The sequence below is a fragment of the Pyxicephalus adspersus genome, chromosome 1 (assembly GCF_032062135.1).
Source record: "Pyxicephalus adspersus chromosome 1, UCB_Pads_2.0, whole genome shotgun sequence".
Taxonomy (NCBI): domain Eukaryota; kingdom Metazoa; phylum Chordata; class Amphibia; order Anura; family Pyxicephalidae; genus Pyxicephalus; species Pyxicephalus adspersus.
In genome coordinates this window covers 17345964-17363924 of record NC_092858.1, presented here as the reverse complement: position 1 = coordinate 17363924, position 17961 = coordinate 17345964, and the positions used below count along the sequence as shown (strand labels likewise).

General features: G+C 40.1%; 1 protein-coding gene across 1 annotated transcript in view; it reads right to left on the bottom strand.

Moving 5' to 3' along the window:
- The window catches only part of CEP126 (centrosomal protein 126), a 56445-nt gene extending 40743 nt beyond the window's left edge, over positions 1-15702 (bottom strand). Inside the window, exons 1-2 of the mRNA XM_072402910.1 lie at positions 14292-15702; positions 11114-11233 (exon numbers count right to left, since the gene is read on the bottom strand). Coding sequence (XP_072259011.1) covers positions 11114-11233; positions 14292-14338 — 167 coding nt within the window. The 5' untranslated portion in view covers positions 14339-15702. The remainder of the gene's footprint in view (positions 1-11113; positions 11234-14291) is intronic.
- Positions 15703-17961: the final 2259 nt, after the last annotated feature.

Genomic DNA, 17961 nt, shown 5'->3' with positions numbered 1-17961 from the left:
TGAATGACAGCTGAACTCTTTTACAGATGGCCTATAATCTACCCTTAGGCAGATATTTGGAGTTCTCTATCGCTCTATGCCGCAATATACAGAAGTAGTAGCCGCTCCTTGGTAAGAATAAATTAAATACAAAGGAACAGGAAAAAGACGGGGGTTTAAGGCTAGGGTTCTTTTATAGTTATTTATGTATTGATATGATGGTTTATACATAGTTACGCAGCAATCATGTTGTATGTCACCAATTCCATTCTAAAATCACAGGGGTGGAATATTCATACTAGACATGGTCCTGCTAACACAACAGTGTAAAGAAACCATTCCAGTCTGATTCGGCCGATGTGTTTTGCCTGACAAGGCTTCTTCAGGGTTGGCTGGGACTACCGTGTTTCCCCGAAAGTAAGACCTACCCCGAAAATAAGACCTAGCACTTTTCCCCCAACCTGCCCTAATATAAGACCTACCCCGAAAATAAGACCTAGTAGAAAAATAAAAAAAATAAAAGCAAACATAAATTAAAACAGTACTCACCGAGCGGGAGACAGCGGGCGTACACACAGCAGGCTCACACACAGCCGCACAAGCCGATGCTTTCCTTGTAGTTCCGGCTCCTGTCACAGGCGGAGTGATATTACATGCACTTCGCCTGTCAGAAGCTGAAGTGCATGTAACCAGGCTAGTTCTAGTGAGCCCTTAAAAATGTGTTAAAAAAAAAAAATTAAAATAATATACTCACCTGATACGCGATCCTGCGTGTGTCTCTGGCTGCAGCATGTCTCTCTTCTCTCCTCTGCCAGCATCGTGTCTTTTCCTGTTTGTAAAGCAGGAAAGAAACCGGCACAGCGCCACCTGCTGTTCCATGTCCTAACTGCCGAACAGTGGAAAAAAAGCACAGAGTGATCAGAAGGGGAATTTGTAAGGGGAATTTGGGAATATGGTGTTTTTTTTCATTAAAAAAAGTATATAAGACCTACCCTGAAAATAAGACCTAGTGTGTTTTTGGAAGCCCAAAAAAATATAAGACAGTGTCTTATTTTCGGGGAAACACGGTAGTATGGTTTTTGTGTAGACACTGAATCAATTTTAGGAAAAGAGGGTGTTTCCTCCAGGCTGCATCTGCATCTGTGCAAGCTGCCACATTTAAGCAAACTCTATCCTAAACTACCTACAATACAGATAACTCGGAGTGCATATCAACATTACCAATGGATAGTGGATAGACATATACTACCCACCATAGGGATCTTCACCCTTTGAAGATTAAGGACCTTATATGGAACTTATGTACCTATGGGATAGTATTACTAGGAGGTAAACTAACTCACTTGGGCTACCTTTTGTAAAATAGTCTATACCTTATTACCACCTTATACAGACGCATTGATAGCTCACCTACCTCTCACCAGTGACCTTGTCCAAAAATTGATTCAATGTCTACACAAAAGCCATCTTAGTCAGCAAACCCCTGAGGAAGCCGTCAGGCGAAACACGTTGGGCGAATCAGACTGGAACAGTTTCTTTACACTGTTGTGTTAGCAGGACATTGTCTAGCATGAATATTCTAACCCTGTGATTATGGAACGGGATTGGTGATATACACGATTGCTATGTAATTATGTATGAACCACTATATCAATACATAATTAACTATAAAAGCACCCAAGCCTTAAACCCCCGTCTTTTTCTTGTTCTTTTGTAATATTATAATCTATCCTTACTGATCAAACAGTTCAGAGAGATGACACACCAGACAGTAGTGTACATTTACATCACACTTCAAAAATAAAACATTTACCAACTAGCAAATTATTGCAAGAAAAGCATTTTCCTTCCCAACCCTACTCCATCTCTGTATGATAGGTATTAGTACAGGTTGTCGATAATTCTCTCCATATTGAGTACCGATTGCTGGAAGCTGTAATCAGCCTCACAATATGAGTGCCTCATATGTCAATTAATAAAAAGGTGGATATGTAATGTGCATGTTTAGCCAAAATTGTGGGGAGTTTTCCCTTTACTTTCTGCCTGGAGGGGAAATAGGAACTATTGAAAAACATTTCCAAAGTCAGGGAACTGAAAGTTGTTTCTAGAACTGAGTTCCCCATAGGAAGATATTTCCTCAACTCCTGTTTTTCCTGTAATGAAAACTAAAATTTCGGACTCACCTGACAGCAGTAACCAGGACAAATAAAGGGGTCAATCTTCTTGTGTTGTTTACTATACCCCAAACCCTTGCATAATGACGGTATGAACTCCTGACTTCTGCACTTTGTTCACTGGACTGTAAGCTACTTTTACTTTAGACCCCTGCACTATGTATGTTACATGCTCTTGACCCCTGCATTCCGCACATTACACTTTTGTGACCCCTGCACTCTGCACATTACACACATCTGACCCCCGCACACTGCACATTACACACTCCTGACCCCCGCACTCTGCACATTACACACTCCTGACCCCTGCACATTACACACTCCTGACCCCTGCACTCTGAACATTAAACACTTCTGACCCCCACACTCTGCACATTACACACTTCTGACCCCCACACTCTGCACATTACACACTCTGCACATTCTGACCCCTGCATTATTCACAATACACACTCCTGATCCCTGCACATTACACACTCCTGCACTCTGCACATTAAACACCTCTGACCCCTGCACTCTGCACAATAAACACTTCTGACCCCTGCACTCTGCACATTACACACTCCTGACCCCTGCACAATACAAATTTCTGACCCCTGCACTCAACACATTACACGCTTCTGACTCCTGCACATTATACACTTATGAAACATGCACTCAACACAATATACACTTTTGTCCCCTGACCCCTGCACATTACACACTTCTGACCCCTGCACTCTGCACATTTCACACTCCTGACCCCTGAACTCCTAATGGTAAACATTCTGTAAATTATACAATTCTGCGCTTTGTGCTCCACACACACCTGACCCCTGCACTTTGTGTTATATACCCATTCCCTCCACTCTGTATGCTGGAATGTAAATTAGGTTTACTTTTGGCCACTTCAGTCTGTGCACTGGGATTTGTTACTTTTACATACACTTTAATATTTTCTTGGCAAAAGTGCTACAATACACGTGTACAGTAGATCAAGTGGCTTCCATTCAGTTTAACATAATTTAAATATAAATATAGCCCCCACAGCAAAAAGGTTGACAACCCAAATATACATTAATCATTTCAGGGGTGTGTTTAGAAATTCATTCCACTCATACCACAAGATTACAAACAAAAGGGAGAGGTATGAACCTGTGCACTATAGCAAGTAAAGGTAGGCTGTGGTCTCTATATGCATCTACATTTCAGTTTTGACATAAATACATGTATTCATGAACCTTCCATACCTATGAAGTTCATTTGTAACCCTTGAAAAAATTTACAGGTCTTCACAGAACCCCCTGCTAAAATTTATATATCCAAAATTTACAGTACATTAGTGTGGAGGTCAGAAGGAAGAATATAACCTTTATATTGTTGGCCAGGCAAATTAACAGGATACTTACAGATTGCTCAAGGGACCCCTGGTAACCTCTGGAGATACCCTGGGGTTCCAAGGAACCCTGGTTGGGAAATACTGGTTTAAAGTTAAACTACTTTTCTATATATTGAAAACAAACTTGGAAAAAATTTGATTTGTTTTATTTAATCATTCCCACTGGAAAAAAGAAGATATGAATAATTTGTGCATTATCTCCACCTGACCATCATCAAAATACCATTACATTAATAGCGAACGAGTGACAAGCCTGAATTGCAAAGAAACGATTGTTATGTTACAGTGTTGGTTTCAGCATCCCAAGACTAATGAATGGTTTATACTTTCTAAAAGCATTAGTGTAACAATAGGCCGTACAAGATACTATATCATTCTAAGGTAACCCTTTACCCCATGAATGCCCTGACCTAACTGACTGCAAACCTGGAGAACAATGCAGTTTATACAAAAAGTCCATTTTGCTTATGAAGAGAAATTATTAAAAATAAAGCCTGGCTCCTGATTGCTTTTTGTTTTATTTTTCATTACACTGCACAGTGCAATATGTCACTCAGTATTGGTGTGTCTGTGTTGGTGTGGCATGCAGAGCCAGCCACTGGGAAACAGGGATTCAACATCAGTGGCCATCCAACAGATGAAGAGGATTGTCGTGCACTTGGAAGTTCACTGAGGAGGCAGTGAAGGTGGGAGCTTCACAGGATGAACCAATGTCGGAATCATGGATCTGCCATCCCTACAGGGCAGCTACACACAGATAAGTCTGTGCCATAACCAGCAGCTATGCTTTGCAAACTTGCTGCCTATGACAGAAGCTCACCACCCACCAACGAAAACAGTTCCTTTTTAAAGCAGAACTAAACACAAAAAAAAAAAAAAAACACACTTTAGTTCCCGCTTCGTCCCAGTATCTTTCTTTGGCCCAGTGCAGTGGAAGCGTTGGGTGCCGCCATCTTCTTCACCCTTCTTCTGGGTTATTTTTTGTACATCACACAATCTTGCACTGTGCAGGTGTGAGATTGACAATTTTTCTCCAATTAAAGAAAGGGCTTAGAAGGAGCAGCCAACAGCCTCCCCCGGATGCATGACGTATGTATTCCGGGAAGCTCTGCTCTCCCATTCTGAAAGGGGAGGTAAAAAAGGGTTGTTGCACTTAAAAAAAAGGTTGTCTACCCTTTTATGTAAAGAAAAAAATTTAAGTTAAGGTCTGATTTAAGTAACACTTACAAGCCCTGTCCCTGCCCAGCTTGGGATGGGACAGTAAAAGGAGAAATAGCAGAATGATGAGCTTATCTCTCTGTCATTCTGTTCCCTTATCAGTATGTTCCTGTTATCAGTAAATGAGCACTAGAGCACAATTGACTGGCTCCTTGTGCTGGCTCTCCCTATATGAACCCTCCTGCACAGGAAATATCAAATCAATCAATCATATACATTCGGACATATAATAATATATAATAAATATAGAGCTGCATTCATGTGTCCTTTACATCTGACTATTGTTCAGCTTTAACTGGATGGATTAAGGTTTACTAATGATGTTTACTACTACCAAACAGCAACCAATCTACTTATTCTTGTGCCCAATTGATTGGTGGGGTTCTAATTTTGCACCACTTTTTTTAAAACACACATAGAGAATGAGCCCCACAGTTGTGAATGTCTGACAAGGGTCAAGTTTTTCAGTACAAAGATAACGGTTATTTGTCATGGGTGTAGGGGGGGTTAGCTGGAGAAGCAAAGAATGACAAACATGTCCATACACCAAGGAGACATTTCAGACAAACAGTAAACATTACCATGGATTAATGCCAGCACACACTTGTCACAAGCCATTCAGTGACTGAATAAAACGCACATGAATCAAACTGACCACAGAATCACAGGAGATGTACAGACAAACAAATAAAGCTAATGTGTTGTTAATGCTACAGAGTAATGTCAGAGCAAGACATACACCCAGTACACAAGCCAAATAAACACAACTCTGAGATCAGAATGGAAACCCATTCAAGTTATATCTCCCATATCAGACACCGTATGTGTAAAAGGATGGTTGGTAAAGGATGGATGGATGGTAAAGGATATTTGTACCAGAAAAACACCTTTACATGAAACACAAAATAAAAACAAGTATAAAAGATTGACCCACACCTCTAAAAACGTAAGAGTTCATACCATGAATGTTAGCGTCACCAATGAACAGATCTGTTAAAATGGAACAAAAGTCCCACTTTAAAAAATTACTGTCAGGCAGGACTTAATTTCAGACCGGGACAGGTGATGTCCCTTCTGCATTAGGCATTCTTACCTGCCTGATCGCTCTCTTCATCTGTCATGAGCTTGTGCGGGTCGGTGTTAGTTGCTGGGGTACCCGGCACATCTCCCTGTGGTTTCAAGGAATGAATAAGCTCAACCCAAGCCGGCCAATCAAGGTGACGGCACCCAAGACAGAATGGGGACTGGTGAGTTCAAATAGTGTTTTGTTCTACTTTAAACACCTGCCTAATATTGTGCACTTAAAGGGAAACAAAAGTAAAAAAAAAATCCCACTTACCTTTAATCCTGCAAATCCCTCGACGGCGCCGTTAAGCTGCGTACACACTTCCAATTTTTATCGTTGGAAATGAACGACGAACGAACGACCGATTGGCCAAAAATTGTTCCTAAAAAAAGTAACCAACGACGCCGACGAACGAGGATAGTCGTTGGAAATGAACGACCGGACCGGCGGATCGGATCGGACGATGATCGTTGACCATCTATCGTGTGTACGGTCGTTCAGTGATAGTCCATGGTCTGAGCATGCGCGGTGAACGAACGTTCGCTCACTTCCTGTACAGGATCGGTGCCATACGATCGTTCGCAGATATCGTGCAGGATCGTTCGTCGTTCGTTTACCAACGATAAAAATTGGAAGTGTGTACGTAGCTTTACAGAAATCTTCATTGTCCCAGCGCACAGGAAGCATCGGGCGCTGCCATCTTTGCTATTCTCTTCCAGTCTTGCAACATTACCCAATCATGCACTGTGCAGGTGCGAGATCGGGTTGCCGTAGCCCGCTGTAAAGGGGAAAAAAAAAAAAGAGAGCCGATCTCACTGAGCATGCGTGATGCAAGATCGAGCATGCGCGGTAGGAGAAGACAAAAGCTTCCCCGGCGATCAAGACTTTTTTAGAAAAAAAATCAATTACATTTTTAATTAATATATTATATATAAGGATTGTCCAACCTTTTATGTGAAGAAAAAAAACATTGAGTTTAGGCCCACTTTAAGATGCGATGCCAAATGTTTTGACAACTTTTTTTCATGGACAACACAACGTTTTCCATTAATATGTGCAACAGTAGCTTATCTGTGGGATCAGAACAGACTTCCCCCATTGCACCCAAACATCATTACATTACCTGAGTATATAGCTAATCCAAAGATCTTACAGGAAAACTCCAGATACAGCTATTAAAATGCGTTAAGTATAAGCATATACTGCATATATATACTGTAGTACCTTTTTATGGTTTCTGAGATCTACCTGGGTATTCAAGATGTAAATAAGATCACCAAAGATTTGAAACTAACAATGGAAATAATTAGTTGTTTGCTGGTATCTCCTGGCTTGTTAGGGGAGATGAGATTAGGTTGATTCTAGTATCCCTACTCCTGGATAAAATTTTCCTGGTGAAAGTGTTGTCACAAGGACAGAAGGTAAGGGTCATCTTGAAGGCATGTTGGACCATGGTGGACTGTTTGTGAGAAACGTTGCTTAGTTTTTGGGGGAAAATTAAAGTGGAACTAAAGTCCCGCTTCTGGCAGGTGGTGTTTGCAGAAGGGGACAGGTGATCTTCTGATTTTGCTGAGCTGAGCATTTGCTTCCATTGTGCGAGCCGGGAATGAATAAGCAACTGTATGCCTTTACGAGAGTTACTTCATCGCGGCATGGCCAATCAAAATTGCAGAATATTGTCTTTAAAAAGTGAAGAAGTAGGAAGAAGTCAGTGCCCTGCATTGGAATAGAGGGATTAGGGATAGGTGTGTAGTTGTGGGTTTAGTTAGGCTGTACTCTAGAGCTTTAACCACAGAAAAGTTTTACTTGACCTCAGGGAAGCAAAATATATAAAACGGTGAATCTGAAATTTATTAAAACATTCCCTGGAGATGATTTACCCAGGTCCCTTTGTTTCAATGGCAGTAACTGATTCTCCACCAGGGAATGTTTCACTGAATGTAAGATTCACTGCTTAGTGTTTTTACAGTTAAGATTGGCTCATAAAGCACTGTAGTTTTGGGAAAATAACAACTCTGGAGCCGGTGTCCCTTAGTAGTAACAATGCACCAATCCTGACAATAATGAAATGTCAATAGGATTTGCAAACTATGACACACGCTGAAATCAGAGAATCGGATAGAGGAAAGTATTTCAGCTACAACTTGCATTGGGGCTCTACAGTATCATTAAACCAAATAAAGAGCCGCAAAGTAAGCTGCAAGATTTTGAAAGGTGTCAAAACATACAAGGTACACCTTTCAACATGCCCATCAATAACTGAGGGTTCATGATATTCTTTGCTTGGTACGCTTTCCTAACTCACAAAAATCTGTCCCTACCATGAAAGAGCTAGTTGATTGTGTTTGGCCCCCACATCAAAAGTGTCCTTCCCTGGGATTTCTATGGTAAAACAGGAACTGTGCATGTAATTCTGTAGCTCATAAGGAGCCAATATGTACGGATAAGCTATAGAAAAGGCATATGAGTCAAACCACAATAATTAAAACAAATGGTAACAGTAACCCTTACATGAGGCAATTACCATATTCAAGGCTGGATATGATTTCAAAATGCCCCAGCATTTTAGTTATTTTACCCATAAAAGAAAAAAGAGAAAGAAGTGATAGACTTTCCCTAGCTCAAGGCGCAAGATGCTTAGTGTACAAACATGTGCAGGCAACAAAGGGGCAGAATCAAGAATGACCCCTAGGCTTATAGCGTTTAGAAGAACAGAATGTCATCATCAATGATTACTACTTGAGGCGAAGAAGCTAATTTGAAGGTAGGAAAAACATGTCAAATTTGCCTTTGTAAATGTAATACAACAGAATGTGTTATGTAAATAGTAATGTAAAAAAAAGTAAGTGCACCCCATTGAAACTACTAACATATTTGAACAAGCATATTTGAACAAGCAAATATCAAATCATTTAGACAATTTCTACAGATGAAGGTGATAAAGTAGGACAAAAATAACAAAAAATATAATGGTTGCTGTGGAAAAAGTGAGTACACCCATTTGCCGAAATCACTTCTCCAAGGCTGAATACACACGTTAGATTTTTGTCGCTGGAAAAGATCTTTCACGATCCTTTCCTTTCGGTGTCTGACTTTGACTTCTTGCAAAACTCAGTTGCACTTAGGTTGATTTACTAAATACATTTATCAGGTTCACATAGCAAAATGAATTATCTTCTTGTAGGGTGTTATATCATTTAGCTTAGTAAATGAGATGAAGCTCCCAGCTATGTACAGAGAACATATCTGTTATTTAGGCTTTCTTTGCACATGAACTATCACTGCATTCACAAACCTAGGACAATTATCCCTTGCAAGCTGATAATTCATTTTTGTAAGTAAATATTCTCCAGTTTTTTTTCCCATGTCCTATGTATGACATTTCAATTCAAATATGAGCTTTGGCCAGGAAGTCCATAACCCTGCATTCCCAATTTTGAGCAATTCCTTGGTAGACTGGCTAGTGTACTTGGAATAATCATTGTGTTAAAAAAAAATCCATATCTTCTTCAATTTGAACTTCTGGGAAGATTGCATTCATATTAAGCATTCTTTGATGTAATGCAGATTTTATAGTTGATTCGATGGCTACAAGCTGGCCAGACCCTGAGACAACAAAGCTAACCCAATCCATAACATTTTCACCCCTATGCTTAACATTGGTAGGAGGTTGTTCTGAAATCGACAAACAACTCTGCCTTTGATTCATCAGTTCACAGCACATTGCTTAGATGTCCTGGCCTGTATGTTCCATGACAATATGTAGTCTTGCTCTAATGTTTGTTTTGGACAATAAAAGTTTTTTTCCAAGCAAGCCTACCATTCAGTTTTAATTGGTGCTATTTCTGATTATCTGATTTTAGATACATGCACTTTCACACAGACTGTTGCAAGAGGATTATCCAGATCCCATGATATAATTTCTTGGTTCTCAGAGACGTATTTTAGTATTAAACAGTACAGTAAATATTTCTGGACAAATTGGAAGTCATTTTAAATCTGTGCCTCACGTAAATCCCTTTCCTGGAATGATTGAGTTCCAACGATTTATGTTTTTACATTCCTTACTGAACTCATTCACAATTTTTTGAGGGCCCTAAACAGCTCTCTCTAACATGACACCACTAACATCAGCAGCAAAGAGAATGACAAACTTTCAATATCTGAATTTAAATAAGGCAGGTTATATGCCCATGCTCCCCATTGTTCCTATTACTGGCACCTAAATGACAAATAAAAAAAATCATACCTTTAATTCTGCAGATACCCCCAGATCGCGCTGAAGCTTTCCTTGATTGGGTCCCATGTTGTCCTGGAATGCCGCCATCTTCAGCTTTCTTCTGGCTACATCACCCGATCTCACACTCTGCAGGTGTGAGATCAGGTGAGGTAGCCTGCTGTAAAGGGGGAAAAAAAAGAGTGCCGATCTCAGTGAGCATGTGTGAGATCAGCATCCCATTTCCCTCAGTGTAGGAAAATGGCCCTTCTGCGCATGCCTGATGTTAAGCATGAGCAGAACGAGCAGCCAGGAGCCTCCCATGATGTGTGACGTGGGTTTCCCAGGACGCTTTGCACTCCCAGTCCCCAAAAAGGTTGTTAAAAAAAAAGAAAAACATTTTTACTTTATATAAAAGGGTTGTCTATCCTTTTATGTTAAAAAAAACAGAGTTTGTGTCCACTTTAATGAGTGTGAAGTGGTGACATATGTGGGGTTTTATTTTTTCTACATAACAAATTTGAGAATGAATACACCATGTCAATTGTATGTGTTTTTATTTTAATCTTATATATAACATTTATCTGTAGGCACAGTTAAGACCTGTGCAGATGCCTGATGGCTGTTAGAGAATTGTCACTGAAAACTATTGTTTGTGCTTGTTTCCAGTGACAGGTGAATAAATGCTGTACACACAGCACCATTCTATGGAAAAGAGGGGAGGCGGATGAGCAAGCAGCACCCCATAGTGTTCTCCATAAGAGTAAACAGTGGTCATTTCCAATAGGTCATTCATCTATCCACCTTGGTGGATCAATGAACGTTGATGGGACTGCTGTACACATGTCAACCATTCCTCTTGGGAACCGATTTTGTGGTGTGTGTACATAGCTTTTTATGAACATCTAATGTTTGGTTGTTTAAATATGTTAAAAAAAATCTTCAACAATTTCCATGAAGTACACTTACTTCTTTCACTATATCTAGCAATCATGTAATATTTCTGTTTTTAATTTTTAGGATTTTGCTATACTACACACAACCATTAATCTGGTAGAAAAAAAAAGAAAAAAAAAACTTACTTCCTTCGTCGATTTGTCTCAACCGACAATTTTTGTGCACGTTGTCTAATTATTTTCTGTTCTTCCTGCAGAGCTCGCCGTTCTTCTTCCCAGTCTATTTCCAGCTGTGTTTTGATATTTCTTGTGATAAACATGGTTAAGGAAAAGTGCAATGTTTACCATGACATTTGGATACAAGGGATTCTAAATAAAACATGATTATATTTACAAAACAGGACCTTTTCATATAAACTGAACATCCAGCTGTTAAAATGAATTTTATATTAGCCGATTTACCAATTGCCCCATAGAATAACTTTTTTGTCAAGAATATGGAAATGAGTTCTTAGGATGCTGCTGTCCTTACATCCTAGTTCTAGAGCTGTGTTTCTCCACCAGGGGTTCCTCCAGATGGGAGTTGCTTGATCACTAAGCAATTTGTACCTCTCAGATCAATGTACCGGACACCAATGATCTTTTTGGGTATCTGTAGGGGTGAGAAAATGTAAGGACAGAACAGTAGGCTGCTTGCGGCACAGAAAAACTTTTAGGTATTGTATGAAATTAAAAAAATCACTTTTATAAAATATACAAAAATTATAAAAAACATAAAAAATGGGAGTAACAGAGGTTAACACACTAAATCCTTCAACATAGTTTTTACAAATGTGTATCAGGAATCAAAGAGACAGAGAAATTGAGTCTCTTCCCGACGCATTTCGCCCTTGTGGACTTCTTCAGGGGATAACAGAGACCACTGCATTACAGTGTTGATAGTGTGCCCAATCAAGAATAAAAGCAATATATGTATATCAATAGTAGGGTGTAGACCCAAATAAAGAATTATTGAGGTGCTTTTTATGGGTTCAGACAGCCATAATTGTTGGGGCGCTCACTGACTCATGTATCCTGAGAAGATTTATAAAGGTTGTTGAAGAAAAAATTCCTTATAGAAAGGGTTCAAGAAGGGTAGAATTTCACAATCAATATCAATGGAGGTCTGGATAAGTTTTTTGCCTTGACGACCACTCCCATACTCCTTGTACATATAAACAACCTCCCTATTTGGAGTACATGTCCTCTCAACTGAAGCAGAATGCAACTACTGGAATCGAGAGACATTCCCTATATAAATTGATCCACGTTAGGTTTCATCCTTTCATTTTGTCTTCCTTTATCAATGTATAACTTATCCAGACCTCCAGTTTCTTTCCCCTTACTGACCCTAATTAAAATGATTTTAGCAGGGAGTTCCCTGACACCTGAAAATTATTTCAAGGGTTCCTCAGGAGTAAAGACGTTCCTCCCTACAGTGGCGGCTAGAAGACCAACCCTTTAAACAACTAAAACATCACTAGAGTCATAAAGCTGGGTCTACCAAGTGCTGCTGGTCCCAGAGCTATGCAGGCATCATTAAATGGGACGTCAATTGGCCACAGACCAAGGAACCCCAAGCAACCTCTGGAGGAACTCTGGGATTCTACAGAACCCTGTTTGAGAATGGTTGCTCTATACACCGTTATAAGTGTAAATGCAGAATACCAATAACTTACTTCCAGAAATCCCTCTGTAACACACAGATGTTTGCACTGTCTAATTTGTTGAGCTGCGAAATACTGTAAATGAATATAATTCATTATTTTATTTAACTAAACACGTGGCAATTAGAAATAAAACATAACATGGTTTGTTCATAATACAATAAAAATATAACTACAGCTTGGGGAAATTGTGAAGCAATTAGTGAAGCAATTCGGTCCATAAGCAGAATTAAAGTTGTACTTTTAAGAATCCAGGGCAGGCCATTATCACAAATAGAAATAAGCGATGCCCCTTCTGCAATACCCTCTCTTACTTGCCTGATCGCTCCAGTTTTCTGGCAAAAAGCTGAGCTGCACATGCACAGCGTCATCTTTGGTTGTCAGTATAGTCGGCATTCCTGGCTTCCCCTACATGTGCTGGGAATAAATGAGTTTCGTCATCCCGACCAGGCCAATCAAGATGGCAGGAAGAGAAGAAAGAGAAATATTCCCTGCAATGGAACAGGCCAAGTGAGTTGCACAATTTTAGTTCTGCTTTAGTGCTCCAGAAGGGATGGAGACCTTTACATAGGCAGGAAGCAGCAAGTTACCTGAAAGGGGTGCAAGTGGATTAACAATTGCTGTTTGCCATGATACAATGGGCCTGGATTATTAAAGCACACCAAGGCTGGAGAAGATTTCACTTTCATCAGTAAACCTGGGTGATCCAGCAAACCTGGAATTGATCTGGTCCAGGATAGAAAACATTTGTTAGCAAATGACTTTTAAGTAATCCAATCCAGGTTTGCAGGATCACCCAGGTTCACTGATGAAAGTGTATCCTGTCCAGCCTTGGAGAGGTTTAATAAATAATGCTCAATAAGTGGCCACTTTCCTGCTGCATGAACAAATGTAATCATAATCCTGTCAGCCCTATGCTACCCACTAGGTAAAATAATCCCTATATTGATAAAAAAAAGTGCTTTTCTAGAGATAATTTTAAAAAGATTTTTGGGCAGAATGGATCCAGGCAATGGTTTCAGCAAAAAAGGCTTTTTTCCTTCCAACAATCTTTTCAATAAAGAAATTATCATTAGTTATAGGATTATTTGAATGTCAATCTTAATAATAATAATAATATTAATAATAATTAATAATAATTATTATTATTAATGAACATTATTAAATATAGCACCAACATATTATGCAGCACTGTACATTAAACAGGGGTTGCAAATGACGAATACAGACAGTGACACCTGAGGAGGAGAGGACCCTGCCCCAAAGAGCTTACAATCTAGGAGGTGGGGGAAGTATCACACAATAGGAGGGGAGATATGGATTGTTGGTAAGTAGTGAGGGTTTCAAGAAATGGGTTTTGTGAGCTCTTTTAAATGAGCAGAAAGTAGAAGCAAGCTGAATAGCTCAAGAAAGACCATTCCCGAGAGTCGGGGCAGCTCTAGAAAAGTTGTGCGTGTGACAAGGTTTTAAGGTAGTTGAAAATACTATTTAGAAAAAATTGCACAGCATATAATAAAAAAATCTCTCAACCACAGAAGCAGCTGCAAACACCATCCTGAAGTTTGTAATAGATTACCTCTTGCTGAACTACAGATACCAGCATACCCTGCAAGACAACAGGTCCATTAGAACCACCATGCATCTTCTGAAAAGGATACGAGTAAGATATAGTCCTCTGGTCCTGCATGACTGTCCCTTGCAGCATCTTAATAACAAAAGGCAAAGTTTCTTCTCATCAGCAAAATTTTTGACAACCAAATTGAAGAGCAACAAGCTGTGTTCAAAATGTTCAAAGATCAATGTGTGTCCTTGAGGTATATAAAGTCCCAGCAATAAGCAAGGTGTAAATAAGGCTGAAGACAGGTCAGAGATGTGTAAATCAAAGAGAACAGCAAAGTGATAAAATAAATACTCCCTGATAATGAGGTGCTAATGAAATGCTAAGTGCTACAGATAATGGCTGGCTGGGTGCTGGATGTCAGAGATGTGTTGGGGGCACATGACCAGGGTAAGGTGTTAATGGGGTGATAATGACATGTTTCTATAGCTTGGAGGTGGTAATGTGTAATAAGGGTGACAAAACAAATGTCACTGAACAAAATGAATTACAAACTTAGGACAGGTGATCTGCAAGGGGATTAAATGTTTATAAATAAAATGTAAAAAAAAAAATCAACATTCATTTAAATGTTCTGAGGCTTCTATATAAAGGGGTTTTAGTAATGTACTCTTATATTTAAACTTGTTTTTATATTACATATCTATTTATATATTTAAATTTTTTATATTGCAAGTGATCGGTTTTATGGCAGCCACAGAAACAATTGTTACAAAGTAAAAGATTCAAGGAAATGTAATGGGGTCTGCAGATCACAGATTGGAAGAGTGTTGATGGGGATGAGGGGTGGTGTGTTTAAGGTGTAGAGGGGTGCACGTGGGACAGGGGAGGGGCGTTGATGAAGGGTGCAGGGTATATAGGGCAGGGTTTATAGTTTAGGGTATATAGGGCAGGGTTTATAATTTAGGGTATATAGTTTGGGGTATATAGGGCAGAGTATATAGGTCAGGGTACAACACAGATCATTAATATAAAAGCACAGCAGCCATCATTGTATAGGGACAGATCTGTCAATGTGAGTTGAGATCTGTGTATGGAAGTGATGCCCAGTGTTGGGGTAATTATCAATGCAGGGGGTAATTACTACAGGCAGTATACAGGGGTGATATATACAGCAGTAGGGCACAGATCAGTGACTTGCTACATGAGGTATTCTATATGAAATGTAAATAAATGATAATGTCTGTAGGGAGTTATTGCCAGCTCACGTGCTATACCTCTATAAAGTATTCTCTATTATAATATTCATGGTCTGGGGCTGCAGGGGGTCCATATCCAGCAATGGTGCACAGGGCACAGATCCACCATACAGGTCACCACTCAGGTGACTATCCATGAGGCTCGGTGTACAGCACTAGGACACAATGTTCCGGTGTCAGTCCTCCATGGCTCGGTGTCCGGTTCCTCTCCGGTTACACGGCCCCCGGTCTCCTCTGCTAGCTGTCAGTGTATTCTCTCCATCTTGTAGCCAGGGAGTAAGCTTCGGTTGCTAGGCACATTAGCCACGCCTCTTCTCAGACGTCATCTCCGAGTGCACAGAAGCCGCGCCTGGGTGCTGTCACGTGTGCAGGGTTCTCTTGTACCGTATGTGGTGATTGTATGGTGCGCTCCCTAGTGCTCAGTCACTGCAGTTGCCGCCCTGTCAGGGACCTATACGTGTTGTGTGTTTTATTTGTGGACTATATTTAATCATTTGTTATAAAAAGTCAAATATTTACTTACAGCCCTTCATATCCTTCTCTCATAGCTCATCTCACCTGTTCTGTGTTTCTATTGCAGAATGGAAGGATGCTGAATGGGGGAGCTAAGCTTGTACCTTTCTGACCTGCTAAAACAAACCCCCCATCCACTCTCTCCGCTCTTCCAATGACCTACTAATGACTTCCTCACTCATAACCTCATCACACGCACGGATACAAGACTTCTCTAGAGCTGCCCCAACTCTTTGGAATGGTCTTCCTCATCCTTTTCGGCTTGCTCCTACTTTCTGCTCATTTAAAAGAGAACTCAAAACCCATTTTTTCAAGTTTGCCCACCCATCTTCTTCTGTCTGCTAAACCCTCACTACTTCCCACCACTACATATCCCCCTCCTATTGTGTGTAAATTCCCCCACCTATTAGATTGTAAGCTCTTCAGGGCAGGGTCCTCTCCTCCTCCTGTCACTGTCTGTGTTTGTCTGTCATTTGCAATCTCTATTTAATGTACAGCGCTGCATAATATGTTGACGCCATATAAATCCTGTTTATTATTATTAATAATAATAATAATAATAAAATGGATACTGGATGGGCGAGCTGAGCTGCTGAGTTACAGTAGTCCCCCATTTATCGCAGGGGTTACGTTCCAAAACCACCTGTGATAAACAAAAATCTATGATACACGGATGCCACACCCAATTGCTTTTTGTTGATTGTTTATAATGTAAATTACCCCCCACACTTACACTCTTTTCATTTGCAATCATTTAGTGAGAGGAATTTTGGGTAAATTGATAAAAATATCACATTTATAATGAGTACTGTATGTACCGTACAGTATTGTATAGTAGGGTAGCCTATGGTTATTTTTTTGGGGCAGTAACTAAAGTATTTACAAAACCTAGTTATGTTCAAAATAAAAACTTGCAATATACTGGGACCGCAATATAGAGGAGGATTATCAAATGAATGGGGGAGAAAAAGTGGGTGCTGGCCAAATTTACTAGTGTGCCCCCATTTCAATTCTTCCCTTTTTTTGCCATTATCCTTCCCTCCCTCTCTTTTTTCGCTGTCTTCCTGCTTCTCATCTGAAGCTGATAGGTACTTGCAGGTCTGCGTGTTCAGGGCTCCAAGGTTCTCAGCCAGCAGCCTTGTCTTCCTGTGATAATGCTGGGTCAGCCACCAAGCAGAAGGTGTTTATTGTGAGGAGGGGGATTGTGTCACATTTATCCATACCCAATAGTTCTGTGTATTTCTCTTTGTTCCTAAATATTGAACAGGGCAGCAATAGAAAGTGAGAATGTTGTACTGGGGAAGGTACAAGTAATTGTGGTTTATAATTGGAAAGCTGTGAGTGTTCCCTAAAAGCCCTAAAGCCAGTGAGCCTGATTTATTAAAGTTCTCTAAGGCTGGAGAAGATTCACTTTCATCAGTGAACCTGGGTGATCCAGCAAATCTGAAATGCAGTTCTTCAAAGTCATTTGCTACTTATTATTATTACTATTATTATTAATAAACAGGATTTATATAGTGCCAACATTTTATGCAGTAATACAGACAGTGATACAGGGGGAGAGGACCCTGCCCTGAAGAGCTTACAATCTAGTAGGTGGGGGAATTTACACACAATAGGAGGGGAAATATGTAGTAGTGACGGTAGAGATGTAGAGACAGAAGAAGATGGGTAGGCAAGTTTGGAAGGATGAGTTTTGAGTTCTCTTTTAAATTAGCAGAAAGTAGGGGCAAGCCGAATAGGACGAGGAAGACCATTCCAGAGAGTCAGGACAGCTCTAGAAAAGTCTTGTAGCCGTGCGTGTGATGAGGTTATGAGTGAGGAAGTCATTAGTAGGTCATTGGAGGAGCCGAGAGAGCAGCTGGGGGAGTATTTTCTTACCAGGTCAGAAATGTAAGTGGGACAATAACTGTGGAGGGATTTGAAGGCAAAGCAAATGTTTTGAATTCTACACCAGATTCATTCCAGGTTTGCTGAATCACCAAGGTTCACTGATAA